The 20,253-nt window shown below is 44.9% G+C and overlaps 1 protein-coding gene across 1 annotated transcript in view; it reads right to left on the reverse strand.

Annotated features, from left to right (window-relative positions):
* DNAJC11 (DnaJ heat shock protein family (Hsp40) member C11) overlaps nt 1–20,253 on the reverse strand; it is a 64,502-nt gene that overhangs the window by 8,329 nt on the left and 35,920 nt on the right. Inside the window, exons 5-10 of the mRNA XM_069479285.1 lie at nt 8,774–8,902; nt 7,291–7,413; nt 6,240–6,313; nt 3,050–3,239; nt 2,321–2,406; nt 1,829–1,945 (exon numbers count right to left, since the gene is read on the reverse strand). Of these exons, the coding sequence (XP_069335386.1) occupies nt 1,829–1,945; nt 2,321–2,406; nt 3,050–3,239; nt 6,240–6,313; nt 7,291–7,413; nt 8,774–8,902 (719 nt within the window). The remainder of the gene's footprint in view (nt 1–1,828; nt 1,946–2,320; nt 2,407–3,049; nt 3,240–6,239; nt 6,314–7,290; nt 7,414–8,773; nt 8,903–20,253) is intronic.

Below are 20,253 nucleotides of genomic sequence, written 5' to 3' on the forward strand. Positions count from 1 at the left end.
GACAAATAGAGAATCCCACAATCACAGCTGGAGATGTTAACAGTCTTCTCTCAGCAACTTAGAGACCAATTCCCCAAGAATCAGAAAAGTCATAAAAATTCTGAACAATGCTGTCAATCATCTTGATCTAATTGGTATTTAAAGAACACTACCTCTAACAACTGTAGAACATTCTTTTCAATTGCACATGGCATATTCACCAAGATCAATTATATGTTGGGCCATGAAACAAGTCTCAATATATTCAAAAAGACTAGAATCATATAGAATATGTTTTCTGACCAAAGTGAAATTAAATTAGAAATCAGTAATAATCAGATATTTAGAAAAAAACCTATGTATTTGCAAATGAAGCAATATATTTCTAAAAGTAGAACTGGAAAATAGTTTATTCAGTTGAATAATAAAAATACAACATATCAAAATTTATGGGATAAAGGGAAATTTATAGCCTTAAATGTTTATATTAGAAAGGAAGACATCAAATTAATAACCTAAGGTTCAATTTTATTTTATTTTATTTTTTTTGAGGCAGAGTCCCGCTCTGTCACCCTGGCTAGAGTGCTGTGGCGTCAGCCTAGCTCACAGCAACCTCAAACTCCTGGGTTCAAGCAATCCTTCTGCCTCAGCCTCCCAAGTAGCTGGGACTACAGGTATGCGCCACCATGCCTGGCTAAATTTTTCTATGTATTTTTAGTTGTCCAGCTAATTTCTTTTTATTTTTTAGTAGAGATGGGGTCTCACTTTTGCTCAGGCTGGTCTTGAACTCCTGAGCTCAAATGATCCACCCGCCTCGGCCTCCCAGAGTACTAGGATTACAGGCGTGAGCCACTGTGCCCAGCCTAGGTTCAATTTTAAAAAGCTAAACAAAGGTCCAGGCACAGCGACTCATGCCTGTAATCCCAGCCCTTTGGGAGGCCGAGGCAGGAGGATCACTTGAGGCCAGGAGTTCAAGACCAGCCTGAGCAACACAGTGAGACCCCGCCTCTGCAAAAAATAAAAAAATTAGCCGGGTGTCATGGCATGCACCTGTAGTCCTAGCTACTCAGGAGGCTGAGGAAGGAGGATCGCTTGAGCCCAGGAGTTTGAGATCCCCCAGGGCAACACAGCAAGACCCCATCTCTACAAAAAATAAAAAATTAGCTGGGCACAGTGGTGTGCGCCTGTAGTCCCAGGTACTTGAGAAGCTGAGGCAGGAGGATCCCTTGAGCCCAGGAGTTGGAGGCCGAAGCGAGCTATGATCAGGCCACGGCACTCCAGCCTGGGTGACAGCGTGAGACCCTGTCTCTTAAAAAGGAAAAAAGAAAAAAAAAACAACCCTCTGATCTGACATGTGAGGGAGGGCGCCCCACTGATGACTGAGAAAGGCCGTTTGTAGAGAGGGCTGGGAAAGACAGCCTGACTGAAGTGGGTTCAGAGAGAAATGAAACGAACGTGAGTGAATACAAGCAAGTCTTTTGAAGAACTAAGGAGACAGGAGGGCAGTGAGCCCACATGGAGCAGGGGGAGCAAGGGTGTGTGCTGATGGAAACCCTCTGGTGAGAGGCATGAACTGATGCTGTGTCTTAAGGAGGTGTGGGCTGCCCTGGCCACCGTCCAGTGACATCAGGGAGGGCCGGTGCACGCCTGAGGGGCAGAGCTTCAGACTTCACTGACTCAATACTGGATCTCTATTCCTTCACATTTGCTCAGGCACCAAAGATAGAAGCAACTGTATCTCTGAGGACAAAATTACAAAGCAAAGGCTATTTCACCCTTAACTTAGTTCAGCCTAGCTGAGTGAAGCTGCCAGACATTCTTTGGCTGGAAAGATCCGAGCTCAACTTACTTGACTTTGAGGGAAACACCCTGTGGGACTCCAACGCTGACAGCTGCACCCAGAACGCTGTGCCTGGAGATCTTCCTCTCGGCCCCGTACTCCACCACGGTCCCAAAGAAGCCTGCCCTGCAGGGAGCAGACTGCAGTCACCACCTGTGTCCTTCTCATTCACCACCCCATGGGCAGCTGTCCACTTGAGAAGAGACCGGGTCCCCATCCCATCCCCACCACCCACAGGGAACGGATTCATGTTCAGTGCCCTCGGTCATTGACAGAACAAAGCTGGGACATCCACGGTCCAGTTCTTCCATCTGACTCTCGGGTTCCTCAAGGGCTGGGACTGCAGCGTGTTAAATCCCCACAGCGTCCCCATAGGAGGCTCTCAAGAAACGCCACACACACGAAGACATTCACACGAGCGGGTGCCTTATGCCAACCGCTCCCCAGGGGAAACACCCACGCAGACCAGGACGCCTGCGTGTTAGCCAGGCCAGCACTTACTTGAGGGATCCTTTCACGCGAGTCTGATCGTCATCCTGGAACTTGTGCTGATAGCTGATCAGTGCAAAGGAGTGAGGGATCCCCAGCTGAGGAGACAGGGGGCACACGCACGTGCAACTCTGTGGGCAGGGTGGGGGTGCCCGGCCAGCCGCCCACCAGCTCTGGGCATCTACTCTGCAGGCCTTTAAGGCAGCAGCCACTATCTGGCAGCTGCACAAGTGTGTGAAAATTTCCTAGTAGCCAGTATTTAAAAACTGGGAGATTGCACATAAAAACCCAGTTTTTTAGCTTCTCGTGAAAAATAAAAACTCTGGCAACACTGAGCCTGTGCTCCTAGTGGCAGCAGTTGGTGACAGTGGCCTTTGAGGGGTGGCCTCTCATTCACCAGCCCTTGCCTGGCCTCCTTCACTCACTGCCTGGCCAGGGTGGCATCTGAGTGCACGATTCTGCTTTAGGGCTTCATTTACCAACCAGTGCTCCCACCTGAATTCTGTGGGCTTCTCCCACCAGATGTTAAAATGTCATTTTGCTTTAGGATAATCCGGACACAGCTACCCTGGGTGCCTGAGAACATTATCTCAACACTCTGTGAAGCTTCCAACAGGTCACTCCTGAGTGTGGGCAACCAGAGCCTGCCCGTCAGGCCTCCACGGGGACTGAGACCCAAGCAGGGCACCCGACTGAGTGCCTGGAGCTCTGTCCTCAGGAGATGGCAGCTCCTTGGCTCACCTGCAGGGCCACAGTGAAGTGGCTGGTTTTAGTGTCCCGGACGATGCTAGTATTCATGGCCGACTGGATACCCCATCGCCACTGCAGGTAGCCCACGGTGTTCTTGTCCAGGTTCCGAGCTAGGACAGTGGTAAGGCCAGGCCGGATTCCACGGGATGAAAACTGCAGAGCACAGTTTGTCGTCACAAAGCTGGGGGGACACAGAGAGAGAAAGGGTCCTGGATGGCACCTGCTCTCAGCTGTTCTTTGTCACCTTCTCTCTGCCAGGCCAGGATCTTGCTCACTATCACATCTATGAATTCCTGGGCCAGCTGCCAGCAAGGGAAGGCAGGAGACCAGGCCTCCACCCATATGAGGAAGAGGGAGGGCGATGGGCAGATCCTTCCAGCAATCCTCCCAGGAGATCCGCCCCACATCCACTCCAGCTTTATCTAAGACCAAAGGGGCACCTGGACATCTGCAGTCCTAAGCCAGTAGAGGCAGTCCTGCCGCAAGCTGGAATCACCTGGGGAGGTCTGCTAGTGACATGGCCCAGGGTGATGGTTCCCAAGCTTTGCTGCACAGTGGACTCACCTGGCTGATCTAAAAACAACACTGACGGCTGGCTCCTCCCCCAGGCATTCTGATTGCTTTGGTATAGGCTGAAAAGTCTTCCAGAAGATTCAAATGTGCAGCGGAGTTTGAGAACCACTTACCGAGAGCACTCCCCAGACCAATTAAATCGGAATTCCTGGGCAGGGGCCCAGGCATCAGTGTATTTTTAGAAAACCGCCCATGTGGCTCTGATGTACATCCACAGTGTGTACTACAGACTGAAGCTACCAGCAAAGCGAGCACAGGAAACCGGTTCCAGGAAGGGCCTCTGCGGCTTGTTTCAACGGAGTCCAGCCCCATCTTCTGGTTAAAGAGGGGTATTTCATTTCACTAACAAAGGAACTCACGGGACTTCATCCAAGGTGTTGCAAGGTGAATAAACAGCTGCTTTCTCTAGTAAAAAGACCAGCACTCACACAATTGCCTAAGATTAGTTTCTTTCTCTCCTTTCTAAACTCCGGAGGTGATGCTTTTGTCATTAAAGTAACAATAAACATAGCTCTTATCCTGATCACTCCTTTACTCATTTCTAGTAGCTTCCCAAGGCCAAACGAATGAAGAACTAACTCTCCACTCCAGGGCCCCGACCCAACATTTTCTCTCATTTATTCCACACTCAAGTCACACTGGAGTTGGGGAGCAAGCAGGGAGGAGAGAGGGAAAAAGCCACCCCTAGAATTCTAAGAGAAAGTCACAGAGTGTAATTTGAAAGAATCAAAGTCAGATGAGATCCTTGTTTCACCAGGGAGATGGAGCATTTTGTCCAGCACTGTCCTAGAGAGAGAAACAGAGACTCTGGGCAGGGGGATCGGCCGTGCCCCTGTCTGCCTTTGTCAATCTGATTCCACAAACAAGCAATCTTTTTATAAAAAGAGATGGGGTCTTACTATGTCACCCAGGCTGGTATAAAAAACTCCCGGGCTCAAGTGATCCTGCTGCTTCGGGCTCCTGAGTGGCTGGGATTCCGGGCGTGAGCCACCACACCCGGCTCCCACGAGTAGCCTTTCAAGTGCAGTCTGGACTCACAAATACAGACGGTACCCACTTAACGATCGATGTTCCACTTCTGATTTTTCGACATCATGAAAGGTTTATCAGAGCATTAAATGCATTTTCGACTCAAAATATTTTTGACTTACGATGGCTTATCAGGACACAACCCCACTGTAAATGGAGGGAGGCCTGTAACGTGAGCCAAGGATCACGGAGTTCTGAACAGCAGGCGCGCGGAGCTGGTCTGGGCGCTGCACACGGATGAACTGGCACTCCCTTTTACAAACCAGTCAGTATCTTCACCTGTAAATCTGCACTCTCAAGTCTAATAACCTCTGGGTACTACAACAAAATTCAATCTCCAAACCTGTAACAAGTGGATGACCGGCCAGCCCGAGACCCTAGACCCAGTGAACAGACACTCGGGCTCTACCAGAAAATGGCCAGAAGGTTTTCCTCAACTAAGTGTCTCCGGAATTTGTCTGACCTTAGGAATCACCTGGACTGCTTGAAAAAACCAGATTCCCAGGCTCCTCCCTCAGAGGACTTGATTTGGCTTCTAACCAGCATCTGAGGTGACAGTTCTAAGCAGACAAGGTCAGGACAATGCTGACATGTGTACACAAATGATACACTGTATCACCTGACAGTCTGGTTAGAAGTACGAATCCCTGTCCCCTTCTTAGACATTTGAGAGCGGTACCCAGGTGATTCCCCGATGGTGGCACGCCGAGGCCCTTTCCATCTTCACGCTCTGCCTGGAGGCACCGCTTTGGCTGAGGCCTGCACCCACCCCACAGGCCATGTCCTCTTGGTCCCATGCACTCGTCCCTCACTCTCCCTGGGTCAGACTGACCTGTGAACTTGCCTGTACCCCCTACCCCATGCCCTGTGCACTGAATGACCACACTGGCGGGCAGGGACTGGGTCGTACCCTGCAGAGCCTGGCAAGCATGCAGATACACGTCCCATCGCAAGTGTAATAACTTTCTTATCACACATGTACCCCATTCCAGGACTCCTTCAGCTATATCTTCCTCCCAGAGGAAAGAGATTTTCTTTACTTTCCACCCAATTCTATTATCTGAGCTCACACAGACAACCCAGCCCACACCATATGGGAAATAAGGACACTGCTGTCATTCTAGAAGGGACCGGAATGTATAGTTCTAGGAGTGTGACATCACAGCAGCAGCAGAGATGACAGGAAGCAGAGGCTGGGCATGTCTGGCATATGTCAACTGACCTGATAACTGGGCAGTCTGACATCCTCTGGGACAAAGAAATGATCCACAAGTCCTTAAGTATTTCAGCCTGCTAACTAACTTCCCCGTGAAGGCACTTTGCGGACATCGCCTCGTGGCACAGGTGGGGAAAGTGCACACCATGGAGGGCGAAGCCTGGCTGGGGCTGGGACAAGGATCTGGTGCTCCCCCCACCCGCACACTGCCTGGGCTTCATGCCAGCACGGCAACTGCCCGACGTGCTCAGTAACCTCGCAGGACAGACAAGATAGCGCCGGTGACTGTGATAGAAAGGATACACAGTTCTAGTCTCCTAAACCAACAAAGACCACCAAAGAGGATCTATCTCTTATATTTACCATCTTGGTGTGAGATTGCGGAACAGCTTGAGGCCAAATAAAGGCCCCTGTAGGTCTCCAGCTCCAAATTCCAACTGTTAGGAAAGGAAAAAGAAAGTATTAGTGGCGTTTTTATCTCGGAGCAGCACCCCAGGCTCAGGTATGCATCTCTAGTTATGATTTCTTCATTTAATTCAATACTCTTTGCCAGGGCTTTAAAAGAAGAGGATGGAAGATTCTTAATATCTCATCTTAACCTTTCCCAAATGGAGCTGTCTGCTGCCACAGACTCAAGGGAGCCCAGGTTTCAATGGCGCATGTTTCAGAAAGGGGCCCCTCCAAAGAAAAAGCTGCCAGCCTCTGATCCTCGACTTCCTGACTCAGGCTCCCCACCCCTCCCTGCAGCAGAGCCCCGTCTGCAGAGCTCTGCGCAGTCAGGTGCCCCCCAGTCCCCACCATGCGGGCAACGCCTTCGCATTTCCATTCTGCCCGGGAGGCATCACCGGTGACTGGAGATGGTTCTTGGGGGTCTGATGTTAAAGCCCACCAGCATTTCCACACTTGCATGGCCTGGGAAGTTGCAGCCGATTATAGCTGCCTCATTTACCAGTCTGGGTGACTTTCAAGGGAACTCTTCAATGTTAATTTGATGCAGCTCAATTTGCTCAGCAGAATTGGCTGCTAAGTGACCACCCATCAGTGGACCAGAGCACTGAAGCAAGGTACCTGCCTTCTGCATTGTGCAGGAAAAGCATTAGCTCACAGGCTTTTGCTCAAAAAAGGGAACAAAGATGCTGAGTTTCTACAGGTTGGATTTCTGGAAGTTGGCATCTCAAAGGAAATCTTGTTTTTATCCTAATTTTCAGCTGTTAGAAGACTGACAGGACTCCTTAGAAATGAGACATATTTTTCTTCTGTGGCCAGTCAACTTATGGAAGTTTGACACTTGGTGCCCTGTTACACAAGAATGGGGCCAACTCTGGGTCAGTTTGAGGGTTAGTTTTTAAAGTGTAAATGTTCAGAAATAAGGCTCTGCATGGACAACACAACCCAGCCAAATCGCCATTCTTACCTCTCCCCATCCCTTTGCGGAAGTGACTCGTCTGAGTGCAAAGTTAATGGAGCCCCCTCCATTCCCGTTCTGGGTCGAGAGGCTTCCAGAGAGGATGGCTGTGTCTGTAGCTGTCAAGGGTGCCTAGGAAATGATACTTGCTGGTAATATATTAAATGAGTCAAAGCAATAGGAAGTGCTGGTGAAAGCAGCCTAATGAATTCATTGTAAGTATAAGGCCAAAGGTGCAGATGACTGCAGTTCAGAAGTACACAGGGGGCTGGGCTCGGTGGCTCACGCCTATAATCCTAGCACTCTGGGAGGCCGAGGCGGGAGGATCGCTCGAGGTCAGGAGTTCGAGACCAGCCTGAGCAAGAGTGAGACCCCGTCTCTACTAAAAATAGAAAGAAATTATCTGGCCAACTAAAATATATATATAGAAAAAATTAGCCGGGCATGGTGGTGCATGCCTGTAGTCCCAGCTACTCGGGAGGCTGAGGCAGTAGGATTGCTTGAGCTCAGGAGTCTGAGGTTGCTGTGAGCTAGGCTGACGCCACGGCACTCTAGCCCGGGCAACAGAGTGAGACTGTGTCTCAAAAAAACCCAAAAAACCAAAAATAAACAAACAAACAAAAAAAGAAGTACACAGGGATATGCAATTATCTCAACTACTTTTCTCTCACTCTGTTATTTGGACTGCATGTAGCCATGAAGATAATGTTTTTCAAAAGCTTTAATGACCAAATTTCACAACACTAAGGGGAAACACAGGGCTAAATGCTGGGTTCTTAGTGTAACAATGAAATTGGCTTGCACAGCACCTTCCCTAAGTGCCTTCCCACTGTGGGATGTCTGGGCCTCTCCAGTCCTTGCTTGAGGTTCTGGAAGGGACTGAAGACCTTCCCATGGCTGTATTAACTGACTCTGGTAGCTCCAAGAAGGGGCAAGCTTCCCTGAGTTAGGACTCCATGTTGTTGGCTGATGCATTTGAGAATAAATGAATGAGCTGAGGAGGCAGAGACCTACTACAACCCTCACAGAGAATGGCCTGACTTTGCCACATTGGCAGAGTGGGCAGAAAGGTGACATTTTCTTCACCCCAAGTCTTGGGGTGCAGAGCTGCACCTAATAAAGTATACCTTGAAATTAAAACCGGTTGTTAGCATTATCCATGGAGGTCTGCTTTCTCTCCTAAAATCACTGTGACCTATGCTTTGACCTCTCTCAGACCATGAACTAACTGGAGAGACCTGAGACCTTGGAAGCTAAGCACCCTCAGCCCCACACTCAGCTGGTTAATCTGCCAGCAAAGCAGTAATGCACAAGGCTGTAACTGGAGCTCTTTTCTTTCTTTCTTTTTTTTTTTTTTTAAGCTGCTAATTGCATCCTTTCATAAATAAAGATGAGAAAAACCCTAAGCAGACTCTCATTCCAGCTGCTTGCTGTGTTGCGCCTCATTAACTCGAGCCCTTGCTGTACTCGGAGAGGTGTCTGTGTGCTTTACCTCAATGGACTGGGATATGTGCATTTTATTAATTTCAATCTGTGGAAAGCCACTTCCCGATACATCTTCATACTCCTCATCATAGCGATCAAAAAGGTCAGTGGCATCTACTCCAACGCTGATCGTTCCCTGGGGCAGAAAAGAAGCAGTCAGCATGAAGGGTGGTGACTGTGGAACGAGAGACAATGCTACATTTCAACAGCTAGCTCAAGTTATCTGATTCCACGGTACACTGGGTTTAGGTAGCACACTCCACCATGAAGCCCACAAAGCATGAATGTCACAGTTCAAACCAAAAACTGCAGAGCACCACAGACTTCCAGAGCTACAAAGCACCATTTGACTAGGAGAACCAGTCTGCACATCTGCAGAAGAACAGCATGCCAAAGACAAAATTGTTGGTATTAATAAAAGATCTATACAATTTGATTTTCAGAGACCAAACAGGACCCACGAATGCATAAAACAACCTAGAAACTAGCTACATGGATTAAACATTTTTCTCTAAACACTCTTACATGAAAAACTACCCTAAAACTCTTTAAAACATAAAAATACCGTCAAAGATAAAGCACAAATTATGAACAAATGGGAGACCTAAAATTGCTCCACCTTCTAAAATTTGAGAATTAAGTCATGAGAAACAAAGTACCATATTCTCAAGAAATTCTAAGCTAAAATTTTGCTGACTGATAAAAAATCCTCCTTACTCAGAAATATCAATGTTGTTTATTCTGTTTTAAAGTCATAACTTTTAAAATAGGCATATATTAGGTCATTAAATATCAAATGTCCGATTTCGAATCAAAAGTTTCGTTTATTATATCTTAAACAAGAAGCAGTACAATTAATCAAAGTATGTGCCTAAACTATTGGCACAGTTTTGCCTTTTTTTTTTTTTTTCCCCCGAGACAGAGTCTCACTGTGTTGCCTGGGCTAGAGTGTCGTGGCATCAGCCTAGCTCACAGCAACCTCAAACTCCTGCGCTCAAGCAATCCTACTGCCTCAGCCTCCCAAGTAGCTGGGACTACAGGCATGCGCCACCATGCCCGGCTAATTTTTTCTATATATTTTTTAGTTGTCTGGCTACTTTCTCTCTATTTTTAGTAGAGATGGGGTCTCGCTCTTGCTCAGGCTGGTCTCAAACTCCTGACCTTGAGCGATCCTCCCGCCTCGGGCTCCCAGAGTGCTAGGATAACAGGCGTGAGCCACTGCGCCCAGCCCAGTTTTGCTATCTTAACAGTAGCTTGTTTATGCCAGGAGTGAAGAAGCCTGGAGAGTGAGTGTCGATGAAAACCCAAAAGGTGTTTTCCACAGCTTGTTGAGAATTGAGTATTTTTCCATGCAAGAAGTGGTCCAAAGCCTGGAAGAAGTGGTAGTCAGTTGGTGCAAGGTCTGGTGAATACGGTGGATGACAGAGTTTCCAAGGCCAGTTGCTGTAGTTTGAGCAATGTTGATTGTGTGACATGTGGTCAAGTGTCATCTCACAAGAGGATTGGCCTGTCTCTGTTGACCAATCTGCTTAGTCACAAGCATCCTCCTCATTTCGTCCACCTGGGTGCAGTAGACAACCGCTGCAATCGATCGATTGATCAGGTTTCATGAAGCTGTAGTGGATGATACCAGTGCTGGACCACCAAACAAATAGCAGTAGCTTTTTCTGATGAATATTTGGTTTTGGACTGGGTTTCGGCACTTCATCTTTACCCAGCCATTGTGCTGAATGCTTGCGATTGTCAAAAAGAATCCATTTTTCACATGTAACAATATGGTGTAGAAATGGTTTGCCTTTATGTCATGACAGCAAAGAAAGGCAAGCTTCGAGATGCATTCTCTTCTGATGCTCATTTAATTCATGTGCAACCCATCTATCCAGTTTCTTTACCTTGCCAATTTGTTTCAAATGGTCTAATATTGTTGCAATAGTAATGTCAAACGTGCTGCTAATTCAGATGTAGGTTGAGATGGATTCTCTTCGACTACAGCTTTCAGCTCATCATTATCCACTTTTATCTCAGGTCACCCACGTGGCTCTTTTCCAAGATTAAAACAACCAGGACCAATGGAACTTCTGAAACCATCGTACTGTGCGCTCATTAGTCACATCCTTCCCAAACACTTCATTGATATTTCGAGCTGTCTGTGCTGCACTGGTTCCAGGACAAAACTCATATTAGAAAATAACACGAATTTTTGACTTATCCATGGTTTCACAAAAATTGCTCTAAAAAATTTTTGAAAGATAATCACAAGCCAAAATGTGTGTTTGAAAGACTGAGGCTGTACCTTCACAGTAAAGATAAAACAAAAAGTGTCAAAGTGAAATGTCTGAGATATCAACTGTCAAACGTAATACTTAAGGAAATTAGACATTTCATACATAATAACCTAATATCTTAATCCAATGTATAAAAACATGACCACATACACATTTTTATTAGATTGTTTGCAGCCCATTTAAAAAAACAACTTATTGAGGTTTAATTTATGTATAATAATATAAACTGCACCCATTTGAAGTTCACAATTTGAGTTTTGACAGATGTATACACTTGTGAAACCACCTCCAAAATCAAGACATAGGACATTCTTATCATCTGAAAAGCACCCTGGGAGGGAGTGTTTTAATTTTAAATGGTCAAAAATGGCATCCCTGAGTAGGGGACATGCAACAGAAATGAGAGGTAGCCCTGGTGGGCATCCTGTGGAGGTGCAAGGTGGCTGCTGGGCTGGAGCAGAGAGGGTGAAGGCAGGTCAGGAGTTTAGAGAGGGTGGTGTGTGGGTGGTCTCCAGAGTTTATCTTGAATAACACCAGCTTGATCCTGCTGTTTCTGCTGCTTTAGCAAATAGCCTAGATTTATGTTTCTATGCCAGAGCAGGGGGTTTGCAGATAGACCTTCACTTTGTACTTCTAGCATCTGCCAAGGTCTCATCTAATGGTGTGTGAGATGCATGGTGACTTCAGGAGATGACCAGTGATAATCCATTACTCTTCTCCCATCTCTCTGCAGATGAGATATAAGCAGCACCTCCCTTTCTCGGAGGGCACGCATGGTGCTCGCTGATGTTAACAAGTAGGCACAGCTAACTCCTCCTAGTCTCAGATGGTGGTGGGAGAAGTATCAGATGCTGCTGCTCATTTGGCTTATCAGGTAGTCAGGCGGCCAGTGCCTTGGCCTGTGGGATGTATGAGGCTGTCAGCCATATCTGTAGGAAACTCAAGGCATATAGGAAAATGTGGGGCTGGGCACGGTGGCTCACGCCTGTAATCCTAACACTCTGGCAGGCTGAGGCAGCAAGAGCGCTTGAGATCAGGAGTTCAAGACCAGCCTAAGCAAGAGCAAGGCCCCATCTCTACAAAAAATAGAAAAATTAGCCAGGCGTCATGGTGTGCACCTGTAGTCCCAGCTACTCGGGAGGCTGAGGCAGATGGACTGCTTGAGCCGAGGAGTTTGAGGCTGCAGCAAGCTATGATCATGCCATGGCACTCCAGCCTGGGCAACAAGAGACTCTGTCTCTAAATAAAAAAAAGAAAGAAAAGACAAGAAAAGCGTGGGAAACCAGGTGGGCCCATTCTGCTGCAGAACCTAGCAGAGAGCACTCCGAACACCCTTGCCACAATGTTTTTGTCGTCTATTGAGTGACACAAATCAGGAGTTTTGATTTTTTTTTTTTTACCATTTAAAAATGCAAAAACCATTCTTAACGCACAGGCCATACAAAAACAGGCTTGAATTTGGGAACCCTGGATATAAACCTACAGGTTTTTCTTGTTGTTTGGTAATGCTTTCTTCTTCAATAAACTCTTCAAGTGGTGATGAGGTTAAAAATAGTGTATGTTTAATCAAAAAAATTAGTACTGAAGTTCTGTTTTCCCAGAAAGTTGATAAATTTGTAAGTTGTATGAAATGTTTTTCCACGTTGACCATCCGAAGTGCTAACTCTGACTACACGAAAACCAAAAGTCTCAGATCTGCTGAAGAAGCACCAGCACCATCTTCAATAGTGAGTTGTTCTTTTGTGACTGCCCCAAAAGTGACGCTGTAGCAGCATGTAACTCTGTAAAAAATGACTTTTTGTTTAGATCAAATGGCAGTTCCTCTATGTTAATTTCACTAACCTTTCCTTTCCAAGGTTTGTAATGCAAACTGTAATGTGAGCTGTCCTGTGCTGGTTGTCCTGTTAGCACAACTTCACAACTGCTAATGGTGCTAGCTTTCTATCAGCTGCTTCACACAAAAACCCACTAATCCTAATAATCACTTGATGTCTGTTGGAGTGAAACACCTGACATTTTAACTGCTACTATAAGCTCAGGTGAAACATTCCACGCTGAATGTAAAAGTATCTTTTTGTGTGTGTGGTGATACTCAAACACCAATTTTGGGGGAGTATAGCGTCATGGCAAAATCCATTTTTACTGAATCAAGAAACCAATGGAGCAAAAAGATTTTTAGAATTAGTTGTAGTACACACGTGATGCATAATTGTGTCAAACGAAGCTGTGATAGTCTACCCATGGAAAATGGAGCTGGCAGCTGTCAAAATTTACAAATATTTTTGAACAGTCACGGAGTAAAAGAACCAATACATTTTTGTGATGACACTGATTCTGGATCTGCAGCACAACAGTAAGTTAACAACTGTGTATTCAGAATATTTAAGCCTTTGTAGAAATCCCTTTTTTAAAAAAGCACAAAAAAATCCCACAGCTTTGAAAATATTTAAGAAATTGCATCGGCCGGGCGCGGTGGCTCACGCCTGTAATCCTAGCACTCTGGGAGGCCGAGGTGGGCGGATCGTTTGAGCTCAGGAGTTCGAGACCAGCCTGAGCAAGAGCGAGACCCCATCTCTACTAAAAATAGAAAGAAATTATATGGACAACTAAAAATATATATAGAAAAAAATTAGCCGGGCATGGTGGTGCATGCCTGTAGTCCCAGCTACTCGGGAGGCTGAGACAGGAGGATCGCTTGAGCTCAGGAGTTTGAGGTTGCTGTGAGCTAGGCTGACGCCACGGCACTCACTCTAGCCCGGGCAACAGAGTGAGACTCTGTCTCAAAAAAAAAAAAAAAAAAAGAAATTGCAATCACTGAAAATAAAGCTTGTAACCAAGAATACTATGAAATTGGTCTATTTAGGAAGAAAAAACTGAACAAATTAAATAAGAGCTCAAACAGTTTATAAGATATAATTTTAAAATTCTATAGTGGCATTTTGAATATCTTATCTCTGGTAAGAATCTTTTGGTGGAGCTGTCATGTTTAATTGGTTAAATTTATATTCTGTCTTGGAATGGAACTGAAAAGGCATACAGTTTTATAGCATCTAATTTTTTTTGAGACACAGTCTCGTTGTTGCCCTGGCTAGAGTGAAGTGGTGTCATCATAACTCACTGAAACTTCAAACTCCTGGGCTCAAGTGATCCTCCTGCCTCAGCTTTCTGAGTAGCTGGGACTATGGGCATGTGCCACTCTGGCTAATTTTTCTTTTCTTTTCTTTTTTTAGTAGAGATGGGATCTTACTTCGAACTTCTGAGCCCAAGCGATCCTCCTGCCTCGGCCTCCCAGAGTGCTAGGATTACAGGCGTGAGCAACCATGCAGGGCCTATAGCATCTAAATTTGATGAAATATTCAAAAGATCATGAATAAAGACAATGTATAAAAAAATTAGTCAAAGAAAACTATCCTGAATGGAGTTGAAAAAGATAATACCTGTGAAAATGCTTGGGCCAAGATATTTATATGTTCTAAAATGGAGAAATTTAGAATTGAGAGAGTATTTTCTGAATTAAGAATAATATGGTATACAAAGAAGAGTCAATTAAATGTGTTAAAAATTACAAATTTACTGAATATAAATGCAACTTTCATCAAGATGGTAGGCAAATTTATGAAAGGAAAAAAAGATACGGGAAATACATTCTTCAGAAAAATAGCACTGACACCGTGTGGCAGTTAGAATCCAGGGAATCATGCCTGTGGGTATTCACACCCTTGGAGAGTCCTCGCCCCATTCTGAACTAGTCCTGAGACTTGCTTTCGTCCAACAGAATGTACTCAGGTGATGGCGCCATCTAGAGCATAAGTACCAAAGCCCTGCCCTGCACCTTCCCATGAATTAGAGCTGCGGTCCCACGGACCAACACCAGTCCATGGCCTGTTAGGATAGGAACTGGGCCGCACAGCAGGAGGTGAGCGGCAGGCAGGCAAGCAATAGAAGCTTCATCTGTATTTACAGCCGCTCCACATCGCTGGCATCATGGCATAAGCTCTGCCTCCTGTCAGATCAGCAGTGGCATTAGATTCTCATAGGAGCACAAACCCTACTGTAAACTGCACATGAGAGGGGTCTAGATTGCAGTTTCTTATGGGAATCCAATGCCTGATGGTCTGAGGTGGAGCTGAGGTGGTGATACCAGCACTGGGGAGTGGCTGCAAATGCAGATCATCATTAGCAGAGAGGTTTGACTGCACAGCAATGTGATGCGCTTGAGTCATCCCGAAACCACCCCCCTGCCCCTGCCCCAGTCTGTGGAAAAACTGTCTTCCATGAAACCAGTCCCTGGTGCCAAAAGGGTTCGGGATCGCTGAATTAGAGAATAATAAGGCTCTTAGAAATGAAAAGTATAATAGCAATCATTTTTTACATCAACAGAAAGGTTGGAAAGTAAACAACAAAAAAAAAAAATCTCAAAAAAAGTAGAACTAAATGAAAAATATGCAAAATAGAGAGAAAAATATAAGAAAATTAAATGATTAGCCCCAAAGGTCCAACATTTGAATGAAAGGAATCTAGAGAGAAAGGGAAGAATAGAAAGGAAACTATATGAGAAAACTTCTCAGGACTGAAGAACTCAAACTCCAGGTAGAAAAGGCCCACTAAATGCGACAAATAAGAAAATTCACACAAGGTGTGCCTTTGTGGCATTTCAGATGTCTAGAGAAAAAGATGCCAAGAGTTTCCAAAGAGGAAAAAAAGATTATATATGTGGACAAGGATTCAGAACAGTCTCCTCAACAGCAGCCCTGGAAGCTAGAAGACAATGGAACAAGGTCTTCCAAGTCCAGAGGAAAAAGGATTTTCAAACTGAAATTTTATAGCCAGTCAAATTACATAAAACCATCATTTACTTTTTAGGTCTGAAACAGACAAAAATCAGCCATTCCCAATATTAAAGGTACATTTTACAAAAAGTATAAAGTTAAAAGATACATTTTATAAAAAGTCTATGTCTACCTACACACACACACACACACACATATATATTATAAAAAAAATATAAAGATACATGCTTTATACTCTAAAAGTCCTAAGCCCCAACTGACTGAACAGACCCCCTCTTGGCCAAGGAGACTCCAGAAAAATCTTAAAACTGAGTTCCCGGCCATGAAAGAAAGGGAGGTCAGACACTTCTCATTATATCCTCTCTTTTTAGGAGTTTAGGTACAACTGACCAACATTAATGTTAAGACAGAGATCATATGACTGACAAAACAGACACTTTGTGTCAAAAAGATAGTAAGTTATTAACAGGACCCAAGGCCAGACAAGGCAAAGGTTAAGTCACAGCTGCAGGCCATCAATTTGCTTGGTAGATCACTCTGAATGTATTGCGGCTTGCTCTTGGATTAGTAGACCCCCTCACCTCAACTCAAGCATTCCTTTCTACTGACTCCAGGCCTTTAGACAAAGCTTATTTCTTTAACCAATCACAAATCAAAGACTCTTTGAACTCATCTATAACCTGTAAGCTCCACTCCCTCACGTCCTGCTTTTTCAGGCCAAAACAACGTATACCTTCCGTGTACGGATTTATGATTTTATCATACCAGCAATTCCTACCTCCCTAAAATGTATAAAACCGCACTGTAACCTGGTCTCCTTGGGCACATTTTCTCAGGACTTCTTAAGACTATGTCCCCCTGACCACTGGTCACTCATATTTGGCTCAGAATAAATTTTAAATTATTTTATGGAGTTTGGTTTACAAAGATACAATCAAGGCATGTGAATCATGCAGAGGCAACATTTTTTTTTTTTTTTTTTTTTGAGACAGTCTTGCTGTGTTGTCAGGCTAGAGTGCCGTGGAGTCAGCCTACCTCACAGCAACCTCGAACTCCTGGCCTCAAGCAATCCTCCCACCTTGGCCTCCCAGAGTACTAGGATTACAGGCCTGAGCCACCACACCCAGCCAGAGCCAACATTTTACCTCCGGACAACAGTCTGGCAACATCTTTCACAGGTGAACATTAGCATATTCCATGACAAAGCAATGTCGCATTTAAGTGTGTGTGGGGTATGTGCATGTGTTACTGTGAAATATATTAATATACTTGGTCTTCACCCCCATCTCCTGGCATACAATTTTTAAAATCCTGGAACCTGAGAGTGATGAGTGTCTTTTTCTATGCCAGGGAATTACTGGTGACTGGCAGCCCCTAGGCAGCTTCTGGATGGGGGCTGGTCACAACTAAGATCAAGGCAGGATTAGAGAGTTCGGACTTTCAGCCCCACCCCCCAACATCTGAGAGGGGAGAAGGGCTAAAGGTTAAGCTAATCACCAATGCCTAATAATTTAATCAATCTTGACTATGTAGTGAAGTCTCCATAAAAGCCCAAAACGACATGGTGTGGAGAGCTTCCAGATAGCCGAACATGTGTGGAGGGAGGTTCCTGGAGTGTGGCGTGCCTGGGAAGGGTAGGGAAGCTTTATGCCCCATCCCACATACCTTGTCTTAACCATCTTTTCGTCTGGTGCTCAATGGGATCCTTTATAATAAACCAGTAAACGTTAAGTGTTTCTCTGAGTTCTCTGAGCCACTCTAGTAAATTAATCAAGCCCAAGGAAGGGGTTGTAAAAACCCCAATTTACAGCCAGTTGGTCAATAGCACAGATAAAACAACCTCGCATTGGAAGTGGGGTGGGAGTGGGGAACAGTCTTGGGGACTGAGTCCTCACCCTGTGGGATGTGACGCTATCTATCTCCAGGTAGACAATGTCAGAGCTGCACTGAATTAGAGAAGAGCCAGCTGGTGTCCACTGCAGAACTGACTGCTGGGTTGGTGCATGGGGGAAAACCCACATATTTGGTCACAGAAGTCTGTGTTGATTGCTGAGTAAGTGTGTAGGAGAAACTGAGTTTGATTTTTTTCCTAGCTCCTCAAAGTGCATATACACAAATGTATACACACACACACACACACACACACACTGCAGAGACAGTCTTGCACATGGAGATATGCACAAGAATGTTCATAGTAGCAATGTTCGTAACAGCAAAACCCTGGAAACTATCTAAATAGCCAATGGCAGAGGAATGGATAAATTGTGATACACTCATACAATGGAATACAGGAATGAAAATGAATGTGCCACAGTGTCATGAAACACAGAATTCTGCAAGAGTCTGAGAAGTGGGGAGAAAGCAAGTGCCAGGAGAATACAGATAGCATGGACCATTTCTATAAATAAAGCTCAAAAATAATAAAAATGAAAAATCTTATTGCTTAAGCAAACATCCATTTGTGACAAAGTTTTAAAAACAACAGAAGGATACCCATTTTAGAACAGTGTTTCCTTTTGTCAAGGAGAGAACAGGGGACGCACAGGGAAGCAGATGCAAGTCTGAGTAACACTCTTGTTCCTGGGTCAGGTGGTGGGTCCTAGGTGTTCCTTACTGTTACATGGCTTATGTGCTATATATAGTACTTTGTATGTATACGTGTACTAATGTATATATATGTGTATATATTTTTTTCTTTTAAAAGACAATAAAGTAGAAATAAAAAGGAAAAAGGTATTTGTCTTCTATGCATCTTTTCTAAAGAAGCTACTGGAGGATGTTTCCCCACAGAAAGGAGTAAACCAAGTAAGGAGGCAGGTGAGGGTAGGTGAGTCAACCAAGGATCTGCCTGCATGGAATTAAGCGCCACAAAAGAAGGGGCTGTTTTGTTCCCTGTATCTCAGTGACTGAAAATGCCTCTACGTGGGTGGCACTCAATGAAAGCTGGATGAGTGAACAGAAGGGCGCTCTGAGGAAGCTGGGTGTGGGGGACTGAATTCTGAGGCCACAGTCATGCAGCAGGCCAAGAAGGCAGGATCCAGAGGCTTCCGAGCCGTGCCACCAAGATCAAAATGAGTGACACAGTGCTGAGATGTCTGATGAAACTGACACTGAGAGCAAAGTTTCAGCTCTGACAGAGTTTGGAGATGAATTTGTGATAGATTTATAGAAAAGAAAGTAAAGAAACAAAACTAATCAAAAGAACCAAATGAGACAATTACCAATGCCATGGAGAAAAAAGTGTTAAGTCAGTCCAGGTAATCATGGGATACTATCAGGCTCAATTGGGTATTTACATGGTTATAATAATTTATACAGTGAATATTAATTTAACCCCCTAAGAATATCGTTTTGTTGTAACTATACTGGGTAGACTGAAAATACGTGCTGTGTTGGGCAACGACAGTACATGCTTATCTTCTCTGGCTAGAGGTCAATATGGGTTGTGCTTTTGAGACAGAGTGGCACCACCACAGCTCGCTGCAACTTCAAACTCCTGGGCTCAAGAGTCCTACTGTGTCAGCCTCCCATGTAGCTGGGACTACAAATGCACACCACCACACCCAGCTAATTTTTCTATTTTTGGTATAGACGAAGTCTCGCCCACTATGTAGCCCAGGCTGGTCTCAAACTCATGACCTCAAGCAATCCTCTGGCCTCAGCCTCCCAAAGTGCTAAGATGACAAGTGTGAGTGAGGTCAGTGTTAATCACTAAAACTGAAAGAACTAAGAGACAACACTGCAAACATGTGACTTAGAAATACTGAATAAATGCCAGAAGAAAGAGCTAAGAGGTAGGAGTGGCTGCCTCTAGGGAACTGGAGTCAGGAGTACGAGGGGGCAGGCAGCAGGCTTTTTCTTTATAAGTCTAGTAACAATTAGACTTTCTAAACCAGAGTGGGGAACATGTAGCCTTCTAGGTCCCTAAGTGCAGCCTTTTGACTGAATCCAAATTTTACAGATCTTTCTATTTTTATTAATATATTTTTGTTCATCTATTTTTATTTTTAGAACAAACATATTTAAAATACCAAAGAATAAAATAAGTTTCAATGAAATAATCCTCCCAGACTGATTGGCACAATTGGAACATCAGTAAGCCATAGGGCTAAACTGACAGTTGCTACGCTCATGATTTAGTTCTAACTTCCCCTGCCTGACTGGAGGCACTACCATGTGAGGCTGGTTGGCAAGAGTTTATGAGGATCGAGTACTCCAGTCTGGTAACAGTTTTTGACAGTGATGCACTGTGTTTCTGTTTGAAGTGGAATTTGTGAATAGCTGCACAGCTCAACAGTATTTTTTAATTCTGTCTGCTTAACAGCCCTTGATGTCAAAAAAGACCAAGAGAACGCTGAAGGAAGAAAACAGACTTAATGAGGAATGGGAATTGCAATATTATCTTGTTTCTG

Source organism: Eulemur rufifrons, chromosome 8 (genome assembly GCF_041146395.1).
Source record: "Eulemur rufifrons isolate Redbay chromosome 8, OSU_ERuf_1, whole genome shotgun sequence".
Lineage (NCBI taxonomy): Eukaryota > Metazoa > Chordata > Mammalia > Primates > Lemuridae > Eulemur > Eulemur rufifrons.